The sequence below is a fragment of the Urocampus carinirostris genome, chromosome 18 (genome assembly GCF_059441175.1).
Source record: "Urocampus carinirostris isolate Australia breed hairy pipefish chromosome 18, RoL_Ucar_1.0, whole genome shotgun sequence".
Taxonomy (NCBI): Eukaryota; Metazoa; Chordata; class Actinopteri; order Syngnathiformes; family Syngnathidae; genus Urocampus; species Urocampus carinirostris.
In genome coordinates, this window is record NC_142366.1 from 3,244,823 (window position 1) to 3,265,543 (window position 20,721).

At 42.8% G+C, this 20,721-nt stretch overlaps 1 protein-coding gene and 1 pseudogene across 4 annotated transcripts in view; both read left to right on the forward strand.

The window, feature by feature from the left end:
• Positions 1 to 16,054, forward strand: part of LOC148348037 (phospholipase D1-like) — a 50,007-nt gene extending 33,953 nt beyond the window's left edge. For all 4 annotated transcript variants that reach the window (XM_088322788.1, XM_088322790.1, XM_088322791.1 and 1 more), the window contains 12 exons: positions 1,027 to 1,209; positions 5,688 to 5,901; positions 6,789 to 6,917; positions 7,636 to 7,754; positions 7,823 to 8,047; positions 8,257 to 8,345; positions 10,236 to 10,349; positions 10,431 to 10,480; positions 11,726 to 11,860; positions 13,006 to 13,159; positions 13,246 to 13,363; positions 15,331 to 16,054. In XM_088322788.1, the coding sequence (XP_088178914.1) occupies positions 1,027 to 1,209; positions 5,688 to 5,901; positions 6,789 to 6,917; positions 7,636 to 7,754; positions 7,823 to 8,047; positions 8,257 to 8,345; positions 10,236 to 10,349; positions 10,431 to 10,480; positions 11,726 to 11,860; positions 13,006 to 13,159; positions 13,246 to 13,363; positions 15,331 to 15,555 (1,755 nt within the window). In that variant the 3' untranslated portion in view covers positions 15,556 to 16,054. The remainder of the gene's footprint in view (positions 1 to 1,026; positions 1,210 to 5,687; positions 5,902 to 6,788; positions 6,918 to 7,635; positions 7,755 to 7,822; positions 8,048 to 8,256; positions 8,346 to 10,235; positions 10,350 to 10,430; positions 10,481 to 11,725; positions 11,861 to 13,005; positions 13,160 to 13,245; positions 13,364 to 15,330) is intronic.
• On the forward strand, positions 135 to 220 carry LOC148348038 (U2 spliceosomal RNA; annotated as a pseudogene).
• Positions 16,055 to 20,721: the final 4,667 nt, after the last annotated feature.

Below are 20,721 nucleotides of genomic sequence, written 5' to 3' on the forward strand. Positions count from 1 at the left end.
TGGTGGCAGTGTGATGGTCTGGAGCTTCTTTGCTGCTTTAAAATTATGAATGTGACGGTACATCGGCAAATAAAAGTCCAAATGCGTCGGCATGTGCTCTTGACATGGCGACATGTGTAGGTCATTAATTTTCGATTTTTGCAATCCGGAGATGGAGTAAGAGCTTGCTCTGTCCACTCCACGCAACGGCCCGGTATTGCAGTACCTCCGGGAACGGTGCATTGGGAATGATCGCTGCATGGCTCTGTGGCTAGGACCTTAACTCGGCCTCTTGGCTGAGAGCAAGTGTCTCGGCCCCTTGGCTTTGTAGCGTATTATGGTTTCACCGATTACGGATAATGGACAAATGATTAAGAATATAGAACAATAAACCTTACAAAATTCCCCCCCGCCTTTGGACAAGGACAACTTGCTGTGGTTGACAGAATATAGAATACCAAGTTTTACCAAAAGATCCTGAAAAAGAATGTCTGGCCATGAGTTTGTGCACTCAACTCAAGCGCTCTTGGATTATGCAGCAGGACAACGATTATAAATACAACAGCAAGTCCACCTCTGAATGGCTCAAAAAACAAAATCAAGGTTCTGAAGTGTCAAAGTCCGGATTTAAATCTAATTGAGATGCTAATGTGACTTTAAACGGGCAGTTTGTGCGAGAAAACCCTCCAACAAGGCAGAATTCAAACCGATATGCGAAGAAGAGTGGGCCAAAAGTCCTCTACAACCTTACCAATTATTATAAAGATTTGATTTTTGTTATCATTGCCAAAGGTGGTCCAACTCGTATTAGGTTCAAGGGGCAATTACTTTTTCACATAGCGCCAGATAGGCATGAATTAGATTTTATGCCATAATAAGAGGAATCAACGTTTTAAAACTACATTTTGTCTTTGCTTGATTTGTCTCTGTGTGATATTAAAATTGGTTTGATCATTTGAAACCTTTGTGAGTGAGGGCAAAGGGGGCAAATACTTTTTCACAGCACTCTATGTTCGTGACGTTTATTATTTTTGTTGTATGAGCCAGGTGATGCGCCACCCGGATCACGTGTCATCTGCTGTGTATTTGTGGGCCCACCACGAAAAGATCGTGGTCATTGACCAATCGGTGGCCTTTGTGGGCGGCATCGACCTGGCATACGGCCGCTGGGATGACCAGGAGCATCGGCTTACCGATGTGGGGAGTGTCACCTTCTCACAAACAGAGCAGGTCTGTATATATCTATATATATATATCTATATATATATATGTATGTATTTATGTATATGTATGAATATATATACAGTATAAGTGTCCCGGCTCCTTGGCTTTGTAGCGTATTATGAACTGACCGATAACGGATAATGGATAATGAATAACGAAGATAGATCAATAACCCTTAAAAAACCCCCATATATATATATATATATACTGGACTGTCTCAGAAAATTAGAATATTGTGATAAAGTTCTTTATTTTCTGTAATGCAATTAAAAAAACAAAAATGTCATACATTCTGGATTCATTACACATCAACTGAACTATTTCAAGCCTTTTATTATTTGAATATTGCTGATTTTGGCTTACAGCTGAAAAAAACTCAAAAATCCTATCTCAAAATATTAGAATACTTCCTCAGACCAAGTAAAAAAATAATTTTATAACAGCAAAACTAAATCAAACATTTGAAAATGTCCATTGATGCACTCAGTACTTGGTTGGGAATCCTTTTGCACGGATTACTGCATCAATCCGGCGTGGCATGGAGGCAATCAGCCTGTGGCATTGCTGAGGTGTTATTGATGCCCAGGATGCTTCGATAGCGGCCTCCAGCTCATTTGCATTTGTAGGTCTGGTGTCTTTCATCTTCTTCTTAACTATACCCCACAAATTCTCAATGGGGTTCAGGTCAGGGGAATTAGCAGGCCAATCAAGGACAGTGATGCCATGGTCAGTGCACCAGTTACTGGTGGTTTTGGCACTGTGGGCAGGTGCCAGATCATGCTGGAAAATGAAATCCTCATCTCCATAGAGCTTTTCAGCAGATGGAAGCATGTAGTGCTCTAAAATCTCTTGGTACACAGTTGCATTTACTCTGGACTTGATGAAACACAGTGGACCAACACCAGCAGCTGACATGGCTCCCCAAACCATTGCTGACTGTGGGAACTTCACACTGGATTTCAAGCAACTTGGATTTTGCTCCTCTCCAGCCTTTCTCCAGACTCTGGCGCCTTGACTTCCAAATGAAATGCAAAACTTACTTTTGTCTGAAAAGAGGACTTTGGACCACTCTGCAACTGTCCAGTGCTTCTTCTCCATAGCCCAAGTCAGACGCTTCTTCCGTTGTCTTGAGTTCAGAAGTGGCTTGACCATGGGAATACGGCTATTGTAGCCCATTTCCCGGACACGTCTGTGAACTGTGGCTTTTGATACCTGGACTCCAGCTTCAGCCCACTGTCTTTGAAGCTCCGCCAAATTCTGGAAGCGGCTCTTCTTCACAATTTTGTTAAGGCTGCGGTCATCTCTCTTGGTTGTGCAGCGTTTTCGGACACATTTTTCCCTTCCAACAGACTTTGTGGATATGCTTTGAAACTGCACTCTGTGAACAGCTTGCTCTTTGAGAAATTTCTTTTTGTGTCTTACCCTCCTGATGGAGGGTATCAATGATGGTCCTCTGGACAGCAGACAGATCAGCAGTCTTCCCCATACTTGTGATTTAGTTTACTGAACCAAGCTGAGTGTTTTTAAGGCTCAGGAAACCCTCGCAAGGTGTTTCGAGTTATGTAGATGATTCAGGTGATTAGTTGAATAGCCTACTTGTATACTTTTTCATGATATTCTAATATTTTGAGATAGGATTTTTGAGTTTTCTTAAGCTGTAAGCCAAATTCAGCAATATTCAAATAATAAAAGGCTTGAAATAGTTCAGTTGATGTGTAATGAATCCAGAATGTATGACATTTTTGTTTTTTTAATTGCATTACAGAAAATAAAGAACTTTATCACAATATTCTAATTTTCTGAGACAGTCCAGTATATATATCTCATCTCATTAGCTACACCGCTTATCCTCAGTAGGGTCGCGGGGGTGCTGGAGCCCATCCCAGCAATCATCGGGCAATGGGCAGGGGACACCCTGAACTGGTTGCCAGCCAATCGCAGGGAACACGGGGACGGACAACTCACTCGCTCATTCACACCTAGGGACAATTTGGACCGACCAATTCACCTGAAATGCATGTTTTTGGAATGTGGGAGGAAACCGGAGTGCCCGGAGGAAACCCACGCAAGCACGGGGAGAACATACAAACTCCGCACAGGAAGTCTGGAACTGGATTTGAACCCACGCAGGAGGTTCCCAAGACATGAACTGTGCCGCACATGCGCATATATATATATATATATATATATATATATATAATATATATATGTGTGTGTGTGTGTGTGTGTGTATGTGTATACGGTCCCGACGGATCACCACCTTATCGTGGTGGGGCACTTTGCGCGTCTCCATGACCCCTAGAGCTATGTCGGCGGGAGTCTCGTACTCCTGGTAGGGTTACCCAAGCCGAACAGGTCGAAGGGTAGAGTCCAGACTAAGAGTGATCCCAAAAGCTGGTGGCGGCACGCTTTGAGGCGGTTTCCTACAGACCTGGATCCCGTTAGCCGCCTGCAGTTGTAGAAAGATGCCGGTCGTCTAGGGTCTCCCTTGCCACTGGAACCATCTTCTTTACAATCAAGATAGTGGCGTTGGGGAAAGCGCACCCCTTACGCCACTTTAAAAACCGTCATTGCGCAGGTATCCTCTTTTACCTGAGTCTCCGACCACAATCCAGGATCGGACTGTTCAAACATCAGCAGACTCACAAATAAAAGAAGATGGTCATCATCGAATCGATGGACAACCCCAACGATGTGTATACTTGTGCTGGTACAGTGGAGTTAGTGGGTGGATGCAGAGCAGGAAAGAGACCGCAATCAAAACTGATTTCAAAACTTCCACTTGTCAGGATTTTCATGGCTTTAGAAGATTTTTTGTTTTAATGGCTCTCTTATTTTAGTCCCTATTGTCAATTAACCTATAGCTAAGCCCCACTCTCAAACGCGATCAGCCAATCACAGTTTGCAGAGCAGACTTCATAGACTCAGACAAGCTCTACTGGCATGTCCATTCAATTATGTTGCAGTTTGTCAGGTTTTTTTGCGTGTGTGTTTTTTTCTTACATTTTAAACTTTTAACAGGTCAAATGCTGTGCATGGGGTACGTGCAAATCTGATACGAGGTATCTTGAGAGGCCGGGCAATGAGGAGAATGTTTTATCCAATTTAGCCATGTCTAAATCAAGACAAGTGTCTGCTTTGGATAAAGTTATGTGTTGACCACAGCACCATCTCAATGTGTATAAAGTTAATAAGTATGTCTGCATTTGTTCTAATTTCAGGCAGCGTCGTATTTCATAACGTTAACATCTCTAAAGTTAAGATGACGCAAGCTAACGTCATACATCATGTTTGTTTACTGGGAGTTCAGTGGCCTGTTATGTGATTTCAATGTGAGTTTTTGTACATTGGTAATCATACGTGATTGTAAGCTGTTATCCAAAGAGCTCTAGTCAACATTGGATACCACCAAAAAAAATCAGACTGAGCTCTGCAGTGTGAACCTTGCCTATACTCTAACTTTTGGAGCTTAGCTTCTTTAACTTACCTGTGAATAACTAATATAACAAATGTTGGCATTGTAATGCTGAATGATTCAACGTAAATACTGTGGCACCAAACTATTGGAGAGGTAGTCCTGGTAGCCTACAGATGGCAAAAAGTCTTGTCCTTGGAAAATATGCAGCTGAGTTTTGGACTAGCTGGAACTTTTTATCCACTATCTCAACAATAAAATACTTAATATAACCCTCCGATGTATAGTTCAGGCCCTTTTGGTGACTTTGAGATGATTTGTGATCTTTGTGGACCCCAAAAGCATCAATTGCCTCCTGCCAAATGTGCCCTACTGTGACACTAAAATCCCTACCGTGACTGAGTAAAGGGGATGGGGCTTAGCCACAGTTCAACTGGTGAATGTAGCCAATCATGTGCCTTCTTCTTATTGCTTGATAATTGCAAACTTTGTTTTAATTGTTGTCATCACATACTTCTCCCTTTGGCTGCACTGCAAGTCTTGGGACTAGTAGCGAATAAATCCAGTGCAATAAAATACAGTTTTGTATCGCCAAACCAGAAAGTCTGTACAATGCCCTCAAGATTGTGAACTGATTAAACAGGATCAGTTTTCATTTGCGACTTTTGCAGCCCTTATAAACTCTTTGTGATTAAGGGTAACACAAATAAATGACTTCACAAGGCATTGTGGGAGGTTTCAGGAAATAGCATATTGGGATTTTCATGATGCCATGACTCAAACCAACAGCAGACAAGGATTTTAAAAAGTTGTCGACCAATAGCGAACAGGCATCTTAGAGATGTAACTCGTATGCGTGAACAAAGTTTGAAATTAAAGTCTTTGGGCAGTCAAAAGAATTTGTTGTTGATGTTGTGTAGTGGGGTAGAGGCCATAAAGAGGGCCTAAAATAATTATTTTACACCGTAACGTGAATGCGTCATAAGGCAGGGTTCCCATATCCCCGGGGTCTACTGTATAACATTTGTCTCAGGTTTGTGATTTTTATTTTTTCCTCTACCTGCCTTAGACTGAGGAGTCTTTGGCAGCCACCGTGGCCCACGCGAATGGAAGTGGCGCAGGCTACGGCAACGCAGCCTTCACAGCAGATGACACGGTAGAGCAGCCAAAAATCAAAAGTCAGGGCAAGATGAGGAGGGCCAAGATGAGCATAAAGCGCCATCTGCAGAAGCATGGGCTTGCCCACGCCGACAGCGATGACGAGCTCGACTTGGAGGTGACAGGTAAGTTATGTTAACTCATTCACTACCAATGATGACTTAGTGGAATTGACTGATTTAGACATCAATCCTCCACTTAAATAGGCTGACTAAGAAGGAACTGTGAATTAAGTCAATAAGTTATGCAATGTTTAGTTTTGTTGAAGATTCATCAAATGTTTTTGACTTTAACTCATTCAATACTATTGACGATCTAAGACATACAAAATATGTTCTAGATTTGGTGGCATTGACAGTTTTATTTTCCATTTAAATAGGTTGAGTAAATGCTTCAGTGGCACCATCTTATATGTTCGGCACATTTGAAAGGAAAAATTTGCTGCACTTATATAGCCACAAAAGCCTTTATCCAACCTACCGTTACTTAAATGGAAAATGGAGAATCGAGGTCTAAAACCGTCGATGGCCCTTAATTAAGTACATATTTTTGGTGTCTTTAGTCATCATTGAGAGTGAATGAGTTAAGAATATTGATAACAATTAATTGAAAACAGGCAGCACGGCGGCGCAGTGGTTAGCTTGTGCCGCACAGTTCATGGCATGGGAACCTCCTGCGTGGGTTCAAATCCAGCTCCAGACTTCCTGTGCAGAGTTTGTATGTTCTCCCCGTGCTTGCGTGGGTTTCCTCCGGGCACTCCGGTTTCCTCCCACGTTCCAAAAACATGCATTTCAGGTGAATTGGCCAGTCCAAGTTGTCCCTAGGTGTGAATGAGCGAATGAGTTGTCTGTCCCTGTGTGCCCTGCGATTGGCTGGCAACCAGTTGAGGCTGTCCCCTGCCCACTGCCCGGAGATGGCTGGGATGGGCTACCCCCCCCGCAACCCTAATGAGGATAAGCGGTACGGCCAATGAGATGAGATGAATTGAAAACCTTCTGGATGTCGGTCTCAGAAAGCGAGGCGGATCGGAACCAGCAACCCGGCAATGGCGATCTGTGTGGCAATACGCGCTTCTGGCACGGCAAAGATTACTGCAATTTTGTGCACAAGGACTGGATTGAACTGGACAAACCTTTCGATGGTAAGCCAAAAAGTTGTTATTATGTTAGCTTCATTGTGGTTTTCTCTGTTGTTCACAATTGTAGCATAACCTGATTAAAATATTTCATGAGATTGTATCTTCATACCTGTTAACCTCAACCAATTGCTCCTTATATTAATGATTGCAATTCACCGTGTTAAGCGATAATAAACCTTACGATCACTATGTGGAACCTATTTACTCCCTGCAAGACAGACTATGTGACAGGACATTGTCTTCTGCTACCAGTGGCTGAGACGGTTCAGATTAGAGCCAAAATAGGCAAGATGAGAAAGTTCTAACAAAAAAAGGTTGTTTTTTCACCTAAAAAAAAAAGGTTTTTTTTTTTTTTTGCCCCATGCAAAAATTGTTATATGGTGTTGGTTAGATCCTTTAACCACTAGGCTCATAGGGGCATCATTTCCTGTGGTGTGTCTTGGGCAGGTTCAGCCTGGTGATGCCCATCCCTCTGTAAAATCCCTACCTAGAAGTCGCTGCCCAAATTGTATGGCATCTGGCTGTTACGCTGTTCTCTTAAAAATTATTTTTTTACGCATTAGACAATACAGTGCCATCTAGTTGTCAAATATTACACACTGGGGCTTTAAAGCCTCGCAAAGTCCAACAATAGGATGTAAATTGTCTTCAGCATTAGGCATGCAATTATTTTCATTGCAAAAATTTAGATTTTTAACTGTATTTCCTGCCATGTTTGCAGATTTCATCGACCGTCACGTTACCCCCAGAATGCCCTGGCACGACATCTCATCGGTGGTGCACGGTAAAGCGGCGCGCGATGTAGCCCGGCACTTCATCCAGCGCTGGAACTTTACTAAGGTCCGTAAGTTCACCTAAAAAAAACACCCGAGCCCAACTTTTTTGACGATGCGTTTTGCGTTCTTCAGATTGTCAAACCAAAATATCGTTTGCTGTCCTTCCCGTACCTTCTGCCCAAGTCGCACACTAGCACCGGACATCAACAATATCTGGTACCCGGCTGCGTTAAGACCAAAGTGCAGATACTCCGCTCGGCATCGGACTGGTCGGCCGGCATCAAGTACCATGAAGAGTCTATCCACAACGCCTACGTGCAGGTCATTGAGAACAGCCGGCATTTCATCTACATTGAGGTGTGTGTGGACAGTTTTCAATGAGTGATGTACCCCCTTTTTTTGCTTGTTGCGTGTACTGCCGAGGTTTTTGAGTTTTTGTTTTCCCTCATGTAGGTTCCAGATCAAGGGATGTTGTAATAGTTGTCAGTGCAGCCCTTTGAGACTTTTTGTGATTATGGGGGTCACAAATAAATATGACTTGACTTGTTTGGCACTGTGTCTTTCAGAATCAATTTTTCATCAGCTGTGCAGACAACAGACACGTTTTCAACAAGATCGGCGACGCCATTGCTGAGCGTATCATTAAAGCGCACAGGTGAGGTACAAAACTGGAAGATACTAGGCCAAAATTTATGCATACTCATAAATGCTGTAGATCAGGGGTCGGGAACCTATGGCTCGCGAGCCATATATGGCTCTTTCTATGAGTATCTGTGGCTCAGAGACAAATTTGATTGCAAGCAAAATTTCTCCATCTTGTCCCAAACTTGAGTTGTCTATCCCGTTTAGGCACACGCAAAGCCAAACCGAAGCTAAATATCCTGGGATCACTTCGCAGTATATATAGGGCACGTTTTTACTACAATTTACAGTCAAGGTGTAACACAAAAAAAGGGGAAAAAAAACTCGTTTTGGCTGTACAACGCTAAAGAATCCTTTATTTAAAAGTTCACTATATAATCTGTGTTCAGTGTTCAGATACTTTATGATGAATCCACAGAACTGTAAATACGCCAAAACACCGGAAGAGAACTTAGTCATTTGATTGGGTGAGTGGGAGGGATGGGTGGAGCTATGCAAAAAGTGCAAGCACTCCCTCCCATCTCTCGCCCTACGCCGTCTGCTCCAAAAGTGAGCTCATCAGGCTCCCTATTTGCAGAATGTTGTTTTTACACAATAACTGCTTGCATCTGGTTTTGAAACCAATATGTATGGAAAAAAAGGGTCAAAAGGAGTTTAACCGATCTTGAGTAATTGCAAGAAAGAGACAAGTTTAAAGTGGTATGTTTGTTGATTTTGGGACAGGGGCTCTGGCATTATTCTCTTTTCATAATTTTTATCAAATCATCAAAAATAAATGTGCTGAAGACTAAGCTTTTGTCTGGGGCGCGGGTTTAGCAATTTAGTAAATTTGTATATAATATATGGTGTGGCTCTTTCCCAAAATAAAATTAATATTTTTTGCTTTTATGGCTCTTTGAGTCAAAAAGGTTCCCGACCCCTGCTGTAGATACTGGTATCAGGTTGATACCAGGTGATATTTGAGATATCTGTAATCACAGCGCTATTGATACTGGCATCCAGGAAAGATCCACATTTTAAAGTATCAGTACTCACAGAGGCTTTAGATACTGGTATTAGATTGATACCAGACTGTAATTGAGCTCATGGTACTCCTAGTGCTATTAATTCTGGTATTGTGCAGACACAAGTCCATATTAACCGTCATGTTGTGTTAGGAATTGGCACCACTAACTGTTGTTAGGGGTCAATTTTGACCCAGGGTATAACTCCTGACCACCAAAAAAATATATGTTTGATACAAAATCCTAACAAACATTATATGGATTCATTACTATATATTCTCATTGTTATTTGATTTTATGGGCCTTGAGACACTTCAGTTATTACATTGGATAACCTTGAAACAGGAAATTGGAGACCCCAACAAAACATAAGTGTTAAAAAGTATAGGTCTTAACATCATATTCTTTATCTTCGTATATTAGGGATATGATTTTTTTTAAAAACTTGTAATATTCTTGTACATAAATTTTATTTTGGGGAATCATTTGGTGTATCTAATGGTATTGGTGCTCGTTGATAACTGATACTCTGCCTTGTTTTTAAGTGTGGATGGGCGAGTAACGATACCTGCTACCAGTATTGGTGATAATACCGGCCTTGTTTAAAGGTATCACTTTTCACGACGATGGCCATTTTCCAATTAGCAACAAATATATTTAATTGAGAGTGAAATTGTTACATATTTTTTTGATATTTCAAAGAAAATATGTTTGTATATATTCATATTTTTTAAGGATTATCAAATATTTTAGGGAAAAACGTATGTGTGAGTTCTATCGGTATCACTGGCTACTCACAAGTTCAAAAGCGAACATCCCTCATTTATTTATCTGAAAATCACCCTGCTATATGGTCAGTGTCACATAACTCCGCTTTCTACCCGCTTGTCTTGTTCTAGGGAAGGTGAAAAGTACCGCGTGTACGTGGTTACACCGCTGCTGCCGGGTTTTGAAGGAGACATCAGCACCGGGGGAGGAAGCGCCATCCAGGCCATCATGCACTTTAACTACAGGTGGGTGTGTGAGTTTGTTTGGATGACTACTTACATCGTTTTTTTCTCATTCTCTTTTTGCAATGTCGTGTCGTTCTGCAGGACCATGAACAGAGGGGATCACTCCATAATCTCGCAGCTGAAAAGAGAAAGTAAATCAGTTTTGCTTTTGCCTCTTCCACTAATACTTTCTGTTCCAACATTTAACATTTCATTCATATTTTTTACACAATCTCAAACTATTTCTCTATGAAACTGGTCTTAAAATGTATAATAACCTAATTTAGCCTGACTGTGGTGTTTTAATCTGCACCCCTAAAAATCCATTTGCAGGTAATTTTGGTCATTCACTAATTTCTCATTTAATATATTTTAAATTGTGTTTTAAATATATTTTGCTTATTTCAAAGTTTTTTTTCTATTTTCATCCTATTATTTTTGTATTTTTTACCATATATTTGCTTCGTTTCCCTTTTTATTATGAATATTTTTAGGTAAAATCAGAAACCCTTAAAGGTGGGGTGCGTAGTTTGAGCTGTCCTTAAAATGTTTAAAATTGAATATTTTCTTCATTAAGTACATGTTAACTGCTTTGAAAACACTTTGTGTATTTTTTTTCCATCGCACCTATCTACTTTTATCCTACTTTTACCCTCTGTGTTGTGGCCATGGAGAGCATTACTCTGGAGGAAAGGAGGTAGGGAGGGAATGGGCGTATGTGATTTCACGCGTGTGCTGGCTGTTTTCTTTTCTGCAATGATTATTTCAGCCAGAAGATGGCGTCACCCAGTACAATATTTTGAAGTTACAGACACCACTTTTAAAATGAACAGAATTATTTGGCAGATTGCAGATTTTTTTTTTTGTATCCTAGCTTATTTAAAATATTTTTTTTACTAAAATAAAAAAATACTTCAAAATAAAGATTGAATATATAGTGAAGTATAATTTTAAATTCATTGATATAACATGTGTGGAAAAATAACAAGTACTAGAATTAGAACAATTCTTTAGTAGAAAAACACTATTCCTCCTTCAATGTATAATGACTCACAAGAACTTATAAATATGCTATTTCAAGACTTTGACATGAAAAAGTATTTGCTTCTCCGTCCTGTCGTTCTTTTTTTGGCTTACTTTTCTCCTTTAAATCTTTTATTACATGTTTATCCTGGGGTCTTATCTGGTTGGAAACAATGTTCACTATGTTGTTATCAATGACAATAAAGATTATTCTAATTCTAAAAATATAATAAACTCTTTGTTTTGGAGAATTATTTCTGTATTAAGAAATATGATGTTTAATATCAACTTTTTTTCAAACTGATACTTCAATTTTGCGGCGTAATTTCTGATAGATACTGTAGTAAATTGTTTTTCGATCATGTGGCCTCCAGTGGACGACCAATGGATAAACTACATCTCCATTGCTGGCCTGAGGACGCACGCAGAGCTGGAGGGCAAGATGGTTACTGAACTCATTTATGTGCACAGCAAGATGCTCATAGCCGACGACAACACCGTCATCATCGGTAAGTCCGCCAAAAATAGTGAGTTTTGGTAATAGTTCCCACCCCTCGCACCAAAAGTTGCTGTTTGACTTGTTTGATGATAGATGCAGAGCAAAACACAATCAAAGTCAAGTCCACTCCTGCCTCTTGTGCCACGCGTCTTCTCTCTCCTTTCTCCCTCTCTCTCTGCTAAGCTACCGACACTGTAGAGCTGGGGCGTCGCGCTGCCTGAATCACTCATCCGGGCTGGGCTCAAAATAGGATAGGGAGGATGTGAGACAAAAGAAAGCACTTTTTTGTTCTTTTTCTCATAAAATTATTTTTTTATTACTCTCTGAGACCTCATGTCGCTGACCTCCTGGAAAGATGTTGTTCACATCCTTGGGATCCATGGAACCCACATTGGATACCACTGTTGTATTGAAATCACTTTTGAGCCAGTTGAAAATATAGATTTTGGCAAAAATGACACAGCCTCATCTTACCAATCAATGGACATGTAAAGCAGTTGTTTTTATTGCGATTAACCAGCAATTCAAAATAGTAATGTTTTGAGTATCAATAAACTAATAACGCTTATTACGCAGAAATCAACTATTATCAACAGATGAATTGGGAGACTAACGTTTCTGCTAAATTTGTCATCATCTTTAAACAAGACGTAACTTGCTCAAAAATCGATTTAGATATAACGTGCAAATGCTCTGTGGTTTCCTGTTCTATTACTGTTAGAGTCTGGCACACCTCTGCCCATCGGAGGGCGCCTAATCAGTTTGTTATTTGGACAGGTATGTCCAATCACCCCACACCTGTCCCTAATTAGCCTGACCTTTCATAAGGACATTTTGGACAGCACCCAGAGTTGGGTCTTATGGTTTGTGGTGGACCCAAACCCTGGAAGCAGGAAGACGCAGCGTGCTCAAAAACAGATAGGATTTAAAAACAAAATAATCAACAAAGTAACAAACAGTCAAAAACAACAATCAAACACTCAGAACCAAAAAATACAATAACAATTACATTTCCCAAAAATGAGATACTAACTTGTCTTAGTGAAATTTGTGAGAGTGACTGCGCTAGGGAGGACATTTTATAGGAAAGGGGCCGGGGTCATTTTTCAGCACAACATCGGCACACCAGAGTAACCCGCCGCAACATCCCCGCAGGCTCAGCCAACATTAATGACCGCAGCATGCTGGGAAAGCGTGACAGCGAGGTGGCCGTCATTGTGGAGGATTCTGAGATGGTGCCGTCCATCATGGATGGGCAGGAGTACCGGGCGGGACGCTTTGCGCTGCAGCTGCGCTTAGAGTGCTTTAAGTATGTTATTGTTGTTACCTTCCCTGGCGAGGAAGCATCTAATAACTTTTAAGCATGTGGTAATGGTGTCATCTTGCATCTGCCAGGTTGATTCTGGGCACTCACTCGGATTCCAGCATTGATGTGTCAGACCCGATCAGTGATCAGTTCTATAAGGAGGTCTGGATGAGCACGTGCGCTCGTAACGCCACCATCTACCAAAAGGTACAAAAAGTCAAAACATATTACAAATAGAGCTGAAATACAATGAAATGAAATGAAATGAAATGATCTGCATTTATATAGCGCTTTTCAAGTCAATGACTTCCCAAAGCGCTTTACAATGTGCTCCACATTTCCCAATAGCGGCCTTGCAGCCATGTAAGGCGCTAACCTGCTTATTGGGGGTATTAGGGGTTCAGTGTCTTACCCAAGGACACTTCGACATGTAACACGGACGACCCAGGATTCGAACTGGGATCCCATGATCCCAAGACGAGCGCTCTACCTCCTGAGCTACCGCAACTATTAAAATGAGAGCATTGTTAAGTACAGTAATTCCTTGCTATAATGTGGTTCACTTTTCAGTTTTGCCGCTTTGCAGATTTTCAGCTTTCATTGTGTTCTGCATTCCGATTGACTTAACAGCATTGATTAAATAATGTTTCCAGGTATAGTGTACAGTACTTTTGTTAAACGAATGCTAGGCCTGTTTTTTTCTCAATGTATTAGAGTATTTTACTGTAAAATTGTCAATAAAAAAATAACCTTTTTTACTTCATGGATTTATTAGCGTATCACGAATTATTTATGGAATGTAAGCCCACATAAATGAGATTTCACGGCAGTCTGTTTGAAAGTTTTCATAAACAATGCAATATAAATAAAATGCACCAATAGGCTCAAGTGTTCATCTGTTCACTGTGAGCAGTACAGAAATACTGTCTAAAAAATTACATTTATACTAGAACGAGCCTTGTGGCATTATGACGTTGATGGATGGGTACTACGAAGATTAGTGTATAAAATATGTGACTGTATTATGAAAGAGGAGCTATCTATAGAATGTATTTAATGGGGAAGTTGAAGGTGTAGGGGAAATAAGTGTCTGTTTCATACTACCCCTTTTCAAACATGTTATGTTAACATTATTTTGTAATTGAGTCATTGTTTTTGTCCTGTTTTTATTTTAATCCAACCATCCATCCATTGTCTTCCGCTAATCCGAGGTCGGGTCGCGGGGGCAGCGTTAAAAGGGAAGCCCAGACGTCCCTATCCCCAGCCACGTCCTCCAGCTCATCCGACGGGACCCCGAGGCGTTCCCAAGCCAGCCGAGAGACATAGTCTCTCCAACGTGTCCTGGGTCGCCCCCGGGGCCTCCTGCCGGTGGGACATGCCCGGAACACCTACCGAGGGAGGCGTCCAGGAGGCATCCTTATTAGATGCCCGAGCCACCTCAACTGGTTCCTCTCAACGTGGAGAAGCAGTGGCTCTACACAGAGTCCTTCTCGGATGACTGAGCTTCTCACCTTATCTCTAAGGGAGAACCCAGCCACCCTGCTGAGGAAACTCATTTCGGCCACTTGTATCCGGGATTGTGTTCTTTCGGTCATGACCCAAAGTTCATGACCATAGGTGAGGGTAGGAACGTAGATCGACCGGTAGATCGAGAGCATTGCCTTTCGGCTCAGCTCCCTCTTCACCACGACGGACCGGTACAGGGTCCGAATGACGGCAGACGCTGCACCGACCCGTCTGTCGATCTCCCGTTCCATCCTACCCTCACTCGTGAACAAGACCCCAAGATACTTGAACTCCTCCACTTGGGGCAAGACCTCCTCCCCGACCCGGAGGGAGCATACCACCCTTTTCCGACTGAGTACCATGGCCTCGGACCTGGAGGTGCTGATCCTCATCCCGGCCCCTTCACACTCGGCTGCGAATCGCTCCAGCGAGAGCTGAAGATCACGGCCTGAGGAAGCCAACAGTACCACGTCATCTGCAAAAAGCAGTGACGCAATGCTGAGGCCCCCAAACCGGACTCGATTCCCGCCGAGGGTGCGCCTAGAAATTCTGTCCATAAAAGTTATGAACAGAATCGGTGACAAAGGGCAGCCCTTTTATTTTAATATTCGAAATAAAGTTTTCATTCATTTATCCATTCATTCATTTGTGGTCTTGCCCTTGTGTAGGTCTTCCGCTGTCTTCCCTCCAGCGATGTACGCAACATTATGGAGCTAGAGGGCTATCTGAGCAAGCCAGGCCTGGACCGAGAAAACCCAGCCCGTGCTCAGGAGGAGCTCAGGAAGATCCGCGGCTACCTGGTGCAGTTCCCCTTGCAGTTCTTGGCTGAGCAGAACCTCTTACCCCCCATCGGATCTAAGGAGTCCATGATGCCCATGGAGGTTTGGACATGAGTCCTCCCTGATGGACCCTGTTTTCCACTTATCCCATGAGATTTTAAACCAAAAAGACTGATAAAACACTAACTTCTCGGCCTGTTTGCATGCTCCCGAAGTGCCAAATGCGCTGACTGTTAAGCCGTCCCACAGGGAGACGCTCCAATGATGACTGACTGGTGCGCCATTAATCCCGCTCATGCCAGCGGAGATGTCCTTGTTGCACGCTTGGCGTCCTCGTTCTTGTTTGTGCTCAGCATGTTGGTCTCATTGAAGGATGTTGCCTCAGTGGAATTCTCTCCGTTTATATCCTGTTTTTTTTCTGTTCATCCTCCTTTTCTACCTCACATCTTAGTCTTCTAACTAGTCTTCTCCGTCCCAAGTTGCCTTGAGAAGCGTTGTTCTCCTGCATGTTCTGTATGGGTGTGGCCTCCACCAAATGCACTATTTGCACAAATTCATGTTGAGCATCCGGAAGGCTTTCCAATTAAAAAAAAATGCATACTTGAAAATAAGAAAAAAAGGTGTTGTCTCTTTTTGAAACCAATCCCTGAGGAGTACAAAATCTGATTTTCTACATACTCTATGGGAGCGGGCATTTTGTCACTTCTTGTCAAGAGTGTTCACCAATATGGCCGTTGCCTCATACAGACATTACTAATATAATTCTACTATCAGAAACACAAAATATTACTTATTTCTATGAAGTTTGCCAACAGGAATCTGTCACATTATTATATAGTAACTGAAAAAGAAAACTCAACTGTACAATGTTGTCAAACACACAACAGTTCCACATAAATGGATCTAGCTTTGCATTAGCTGCACACTTTTGCGTACATGGACCATAAAAGGGACAAGAACAACACTACACAAATAGTCTCCATACTTAAAAAGACCAATAAGTATAGAGACTATTTGTGTGGCAGTAGCTCAGGAGGTAGAGCGATCGTTTAAGGATTAAGGGATCCCAGTTCGAATCCCGGCTTGTCCGTGTTACATGTCGAAGTGTTCTTGGGTAAGACACTGAACCCCCAATAAGCAGGTTAGCGCCTTACATGGCTGCACAGATCAAGGCCGCTATTGGGAAATGTGAAGCACAATGTAAAGCGTTTCGGGAAGTTATTGGCTTGAAAAGCGCTATATAAATGCAGATCATTTCATTTCATATCTTATTAGATTTAAGTATCTGGAGAACAGAAAAACGTATTTATGAGGAAAAAAAGAATGTGGGGGATAGCACTGGTATGGACGTAAAGAAAAACCAAAGCTGTATTATAGTATAACGACAGACTCTCTTGCTTGATTTCACATTCAAAGAGATGCTTTAAAATGAGATATCTCACTCTCATGACTGAAACTCCCAAGTAACGAGAACATTATTAAAAAGTCCTAATTCAGAGGTCAGGTTGGATTACCCGAGGCAACTTTTTCAACAACTCCAGGCTGTCAGTCGAAGAAAAGCTCTCACAAGTGGGTGTAAAAATAAGTATTTTTAGTGTCCTTGGAAAACCTCAAACAGTGGCCTCATTCCCACTTGTCTCCACCGTGTGGCACCCAAGATGCTATCTAAATGCCGGGCTTAAAATGATTTACGCTTTTAGTTCGAGTTGTAGCCAAATAAACAAATATAACCCATCCAAAACTGTAAGTTTTTACAAATAAAAATAAATACAGCCACTAAAAAATTGTCATTTGGAAATAATGTTGCTGCTATTGTCATTGCAATATTTTAAAGTGCACTACTGTTTTACAGTCTACAAGCACTAACAGTGCTGTCATAAATTCAAACGAAAACTCTATCCATAACCCTACCTCCAGCCAAAACCATAAACTTAGAACTCACAATACTGTGAATATTTGTAGGCGGAGTGGTGGCTTAAATGATGAAATGCCTGTTACACAATAATAAAGTGATAGGTTTGCTACCCACTCTAGACAGTAGACATTCTAGATTTAAGATTTTGGTTGGAGCTAAAATTAGGGTTTTGGTTGCTCTAACAAAAAACTAAAAATTTGTATTGGCTTGGCTGGGGATTAAATCCAGAACTGTATGAGTTGGACCTTAGCATTTGCGCTTCCAGTGCTGTCACAAATTTAAACCAAAGTTCTAACCATAACCCTAGCTCCAACCAAAACCATTACCCTAGAACCCACAACCTTGAATGTATTTGTAGCAGCGCTGGTGGCTCAAATGGTAAATGTAATTTCTGTATTACATTTTCAGGGTTAAGGGTTCGATTCCCAGTCACTGCAGTATAAATTCTGGGTTTACAGTTTTATGGCTGGATTCAGGTTTTGGTTGCTCCAACAAAAACCCTATACAGAGCCTGCCCGACCTACTACCGAGTTGGGTTCCGTAAGATCTTTCATAAGTTGAATTTGTTCGCAAGTTGCTTCAATGCTATATTTTGTATGATTTTGGTTTATATAAGTATGTTTGAGGCTTGTATAAGTAACCTGTATTGCTTCGCACTAAAAAAACATTTCCTAAAATAACATGTTCTATGAAGATAAATAGAGTGAGGTTTTACTTACTTTTGCGACTTTCTCTCCAAAAGGTCCTCCTCTGTGGTAAAAAGTGGCCGAAAAAAAGCATTCCAACCATTTTCTCAAACGCATTTTATTCCACTTTTGTTTTAAAAGAAACTGCTCGCCTGTTCCTTACACTGTACACCGACCATATTGAATGGATGGAAGATGTTAAACAGTTAACACGGCAAAGTTCCGAGCGATAGCGATCCAGTACACGTTGTTATTACACACGATCCAGGAAGTAGAAGCCGGATTTCTTCTTCGGTGTTATCAGGAGACCAGAACAGACCAGGAAACCCCAGAGCATTCGTTTCAGTTATTTATTTAGGGAAGCGTCCAGGGCTTGCGGGAGACGAGATGGCTGTCAGCCGTCAACAGCGGAGCCGGAAAGAAGGCTTTGGATCGTGTGGCCAATCGGAGGGCGGAAGTCAAGCAGGTCGAGTTTACCGGGGCTGGAGAGAAGATCGTAGCGTGGGACGGAAGCAGGTCGGGTCGGAGGCAGGCAGAAACAGGTAAACAGAGTTCTAGATAAAACGGGCAATCAGGAGAGTCACACAGAGTTACAATCCTAGAACTCTGACGAAGAAGTCTGGGCGCAGCGCGCTATAGAACGAAGCGTCAGCCAATCAGAAGGCGCCCACATGATTGCTCCAGGTGACCAGAGTTAGCAATCATGACAGAACCCCCCCCCCCTCAAGGGACGGCTCCAGAAGTCCCAAAAAAAACCAAAAAAATTAATCCAAGGGCAGGCCAACCGGTATTCCAGAAATAACAAAAAAGCAGAAAAAATGCAGGTATTCCAAGGGAAAAAAACAGAAGTCAAAAGTAACAGTCACAGAGTCCACAGGCACGTCTCCAATAACCCAAAAAAAAAGAATAAACAATCCAACGATCAGTGACGAGAGACAAGGCAACTGGAAAAAAAAAAAAAAAAAACAGGGACTCAGAACAGTACAGTACCTAAAATTCCTCCGAATGGACAGAGGCCCCCTCATCAGCATCCGAAGGGGCGGCAGAGGGCAGGTCCGGAGGTGAACGTGCAGAAGGCCCTCGGGGACGATCACGGCGCGACGCTGGTTGGTCCGGGTGTTGTTCACGAGGGAACGGTCCAGGATCTGCCGGGTGGATCCCCGTAGAGGAGCTGACCAGGGAGTTGTGCGCCTACTCCACCCAAAGCAAGTGCTTGGCCCATGAGAGCGGTACCAGAGACACCGTGCAGCGCAGTCTCCAAGTCTTGGTTCACACGTTCAGACTGTCCGTTGGACTGGGGATGGAACCCTGATGAGAGACTGACTAACGCCCCCAGTAGACGGCAGAATTCTTTCCAAAACCCTGACGAAAATTGAGGACCCTGGTCAGAGACAATATCATTAGGGATGCCATGGAGGCGAAACACATTCTGTTGAACGGCCTGGGCGGTTTCTTTAGCGTTGGGGAGTTTGGGTAGAGCCACAAAGTGCGCCATTTTACTGAACCGGTCAACTATGGTCAGGACTGTAGTCATACCTTCAGATTCAGGCAACCCGGTTACAAAGTCCATAGCGATATGTGACCATGGTCGATGAGGGATCGGTAGGGGATGTAGTAGACCGGCCGGACACTGGCGAGAGGACTTGAAAAGCCAGGACGTAGTCTTTTATGTCTCTAGTCATGGAAGGGCACCAAAAACGCCGTGACACAAAACCTTGGGTTCGCGCTGCCCCTGGGTGGCAAGACTGTAGGACCTCTGAACATGGGGGCTCTGGGACAAATAATCGGACAGGAGCTGGGGCCGGCTTGGTCTCGTAGCGCTTCTATCACTCGCCTCTCCACGTCCCATGTGACGATTGCAACCATGCGCGATGCTGGGAGAATGGTTGCCGGACCCTGGGGTTGGTCCTCTGGTTTCTGGAACTGTCTAGAGAGGGCGTCGAGTTTTACATTGCGGGAACTGGGTCTGTAGGACAGGGTAAAATTAAAGCGGGCAAAAAACAGAGACCAACGCGACTGTCGTGGGTTTAGTTGCTTGGCCGAACGGATGTATTCTAAATTCTTGTGGTCCGTCCAAACAACAAACGGCACCGTCACCCCCTCCAGCCAGTGCCGCCACTCTTCTAGCGCTAACTTAATGGCCAGCAACTCACGATCCCCCACATCGTAGTTGCGCTCACCGCCGGGAGAAGAAGGCGCACAGGTGCATCTTCTGTTCCTTCGAAGATCTCTGGGACAGGACAGCCCCAACACCCACATCCGACGCGTCCACTTCAACCACGAGTTTCTGTGCGGGGTCTGGTACCTGAAGAATGTGGTCCGTGGAAAAGTAAGTTTTGAGTTTATTGAAGGCCTCATCAGCTGCAGGGAACCACTGGAAAGTGTCCTTTAGGCTGGTAAGAGCCGTGAGGGATGCTGCCACTGAACTGTAATTACGGATGAACATTCTATAGAAATTGGCGAACCCAAGAAATTGCTGGAGCTTCTTACGGTTCTCCGGAACGGGCCAAGACGTGACAGACGATACTTTGGCCGGATCCATCTGTAGCTTCCCTTCGGTTATTATGTAGCCCAAGAATGAAACAACCTTAGAGTGGAACTCTTATTTCTCGGCTTTGACAAACAGGGAGTTCTCCAGGAGGCGACGGAGGACGACCTGGACGTGTTTCCGATGTTCCT